General features: G+C 44.9%; 1 protein-coding gene across 1 annotated transcript; it reads right to left on the bottom strand.

Annotated features, from left to right (window-relative positions):
• Positions 1–1,352: 1,352 nt before the first annotated feature.
• On the bottom strand, positions 1,353–3,497 carry LOC105040631 (cationic amino acid transporter 5). Its single transcript, XM_073254575.1, has one exon. It carries the CDS (start codon positions 3,360–3,362, stop codon positions 1,590–1,592), a length of 1,773 nt encoding a protein of 590 aa, XP_073110676.1. The 5' UTR covers positions 3,363–3,497; the 3' UTR covers positions 1,353–1,589.

Below are 3,497 nucleotides of genomic sequence, written 5' to 3'. Positions count from 1 at the left end.
GTATGACGTTGGATACATCTAGGCCAGTCTTCGGCTCTCCCCCCCTTTTTTTTCTAATGGTTGAAAAAGCGGGGGGGGGGGGGGGGGGGGGGGGGGGGACCTCCCACTTGTACGATAGTTGTTACCCAGCGTACGTCTGCGGCACTATTTAACTTGGGCCTTTGGTACTGCAAGCATTGTCGCAGTATAAGACGGTGCAGATGTCTATGCAAGCTAAATGGCGACCTAAACTTTCCTCCTAAACTTGCACCGATACGGATATACATGTTGATCTGCTCTCAAGCTAAAATGCGCTTGAGTAGCTGCATATATATTCCAGCAGCTTAAGATCATGCACAACTTGCTTCCATGGAAGAGTGAGCAAATTGTGGTGGCAAATGTACACTGTATTTCTTCCAAAAGAGTGATCAAATTGACGCCATTTTTACTTGGTACTTAGGATCAGTTGGGAAAGGTACTTTGAGGCATTTTAAGCTGACGTCGATTAGATAAATTGAGGTGGATCTCGTTCAACTTGAAACGTTGCAGGGGTAGGTGCAAACATGGACGTATTGAAACTATACAAATAAGGATAAAATAGAAGTATGTTTGGTCAAAATTGAATGAGCGCAGAAGAACTTGGAAGTTGAAAGGAAGTTCTGAAAGTTTTGCCCTTGGAATGTGTACAGTATATTTTTTTTTTGAAAAATATAAAGACTAATGATATTAAATCATCAATGATCCAATTGATTTAATAAAGAGCCAGATGTATCATGAAGTAAAACAGAGAAATAGGAAATATATAAAGTTTTAAGTGGCAAGATAACCACTTCCAATATAAAAAGAAAAAAACTTGCTTCAAGGATAGACAGTAAAACTAAACAGCACTCAGAAAGTATATCAGAAAGCAAAACAAATAACAGCAAAGAAAATCACATAATCTCCATAATACTATAAAGAATTTTCATCGTCATCTCAAAATGTGAAATAAGAGCAAACTATAAAGAGACTCAAGATAGAGACACCGCAGTCCGAATTGCAATCAACATCGAATTGGATGGTTTTTCTTGAGCCTTCTGTTGAGTGAAAGCATCTCTCTATTAAAACTTCTATCTCTAGAGACCGTCTAGCTTTCTGTTCGTTGGTTGCTTTTTTATTATATTGGTTTTTTATCCTCATTTGGTTTGTCACCGCATCTTTATAGACCAGTTATCGTTAGAACACCTTATGTAGCTGGACTATGATTTTGTCCTGCTGAATGTTACAAAAAATTCGAACCTAGCAGTGGAATCCTTGCTGCATTTCATCCATGTCTCAGCTTTATCATTGCCTCTCCTACTGTTAGAGATAATGAAAAAAGATGGAATTTTCGGTTCCCACAAGTTCAATAGCGCAAAGTCCCCATAAATTTGCTGCACAGTTACTGGCGTAATTTATTTTCCAGAAAGTTGGTTGTCACCATCTTTCAGCAGATCTTGCCACATCTTTTTTTGACATTTTTTTCATCTACCCATGTTCTTTTCTAGCTCCAAATTACTATCCATACATCATATTGCATTTGGAATTAAATAAAAAGACAAGGGAATAACTACCATCAGTGCTGCACGGCTTCAAGGCCCTTCTGCTGCCTTCTTCACATCTTCATTCTTCACTGCTTCCACTGAAGTTGGTTTTTCATATTGGCCATGGGCCATATCATAGGTAGCATGGACTCCAAAGAACAGATAGTAAAGCAGCATTATCAAAGTGCATATCCCAAACCTAATGAATGCTTCAGCACCTAAAGAACCCATGAGAAACAGATTGGTTGCAATCGACAAGGACGGCAGCCATGGCACCAGTGGAACACCCCACACCTTCGGCGTCCGGCATTGAGGCACGAACAATTGGATCCCCAGTGTACCCACCATCCACAGAGGAATAGTTATCAGATAACCAATCCAACCATGAGGCCTCAGTCCCCAGTAAGCTGCAGTCCCCAAAGAAGAAGCAATTATCAACAGCAGGAAGCTCGACAGCTTTAAGAGATGCGAACGAGTTGAGACGCCTCTCATGTAGTATCTCCTCACAAGCAGTGCAGTGGCCATCATCATAAAGATGAAGAGAGTGCTCACAGATAGTAGAGTTGCCAAGATATCCAGGTTCGAGAAGAAGGCAATGCAGGCAGCACAGAAAGTAATCAAAATAGTGGCATAGACCGGTGTTCCAGTTTTGGGGTGGACTAGAGCAAAGAAGGGTGGAATTACGTGACTCCTGGCTATGTGAGTGGTGTACCGTGCCCCGCCGAGGGCGCCGACGAGCAGGACGGTGGTCATCCCCTTCAGAGCACCAAGGGCGACGATATACTGCGCCCATGTCCACCCAACACTCTTAAATGCGACAGAGTATGCTGCATTTGGATCAATATCAGTATATTTCTGCATCATGCTCAGTGACAGGGCCATCAGGCAATATATGACTGTGATGATCGACATGGAACCAAGAAGGCCTAGTGGTATGTCCCTCGAAGGATTTCTTGTTTCCTCTGCCATGGTGGCGATGTTATCGTATCCACCATAGGCAAAGTACACGATTGCGGCTGCTTGGAAGACACCTTGGACGCCATGAGGGAGAAAAGGTTTCAGATTGGTAGTGTTTGCACGAGCAAAACCACCAATTATGACGAATACTATGACAACAAGGTGGACAGCAGAAGCAATCCAATTGAACTGAGAGGTCCTCTTGGTGCTGATCATGGCGATTGTTGCGGTGACTGCAAGGATAATCACTGCAATTGGGTCCAATAAATTGAAGCCCTTGTCGAGATGTGTGTGGATTCTCAATGAGTTCGAGGAGCGGTTCAAGAGGGTCGCCAAATATGAAGTCCAAGCCCTGGCAACCGCAGCTTTGCCGACTATGCCTTCTAGAATCAAGTTGGCTGCTGCTATGAACGCGGCGAAGTCCCCCAGCTCCACTCTAAGGTAAGCAAATGAACCCCCTGCCACGGGAATTTCCACCGAGAATTCGGTGTAGCAGAAGACGGAGAGCATGGCGGAGATGCCAGAGGCAACGTAGGAGAGGATTATGGCAGGGCCAGCATGGTCATGGGCTTCTTGGCCTGTGAGGACGAAGATCCCGGCACCGATGACCGAACCAAAGCCAAACCAGGTGAGGTCCCACCAGCTGAGGCAGCGCTTCATGTCATTCTCGCTCTGCTTTCGGACCTCCCCGAGCTCGGTGGCGTCGCTGGATCGGCAAAGGAGGCGGTCCTTGAAGCGGTGGTGGGTCTGACCCAGGGCCGCTTTATAGGCGGCCCAGCTCTCGAAGGACTTCTCAGGGAAAAAGTCTTTCTTGCTGCATCTCCAGTAGCTCCTTGTTTGGAATTCATCAGCTGATTCTTCCATGGAACCCGTGATGTTTCTCTAGCCAATCTTTGCTGCTACTGGAATAGAGAGGGTGGGTTGCATTGGAAAAGCCTGCTTGCTCTTGGGAGCAGGAAAGTTCTTAATGGATTTGAATGGATAAGTTTTCTGGGGACT

This window comes from Elaeis guineensis, chromosome 3, assembly GCF_000442705.2.
Source record: "Elaeis guineensis isolate ETL-2024a chromosome 3, EG11, whole genome shotgun sequence".
NCBI classification, from domain to species: domain Eukaryota; kingdom Viridiplantae; phylum Streptophyta; class Magnoliopsida; order Arecales; family Arecaceae; genus Elaeis; species Elaeis guineensis.
This window is presented reverse-complemented; position numbering and strand designations above follow the sequence as displayed.

Excerpts from the sequence above, each read along its gene's own strand:
- LOC105040631 (XM_073254575.1), bottom strand. The coding sequence starts at position 3,362 with ATGGAAGAATCAGCTGATGAATTCCAAACAAGGAGCTACTGGAGATGC.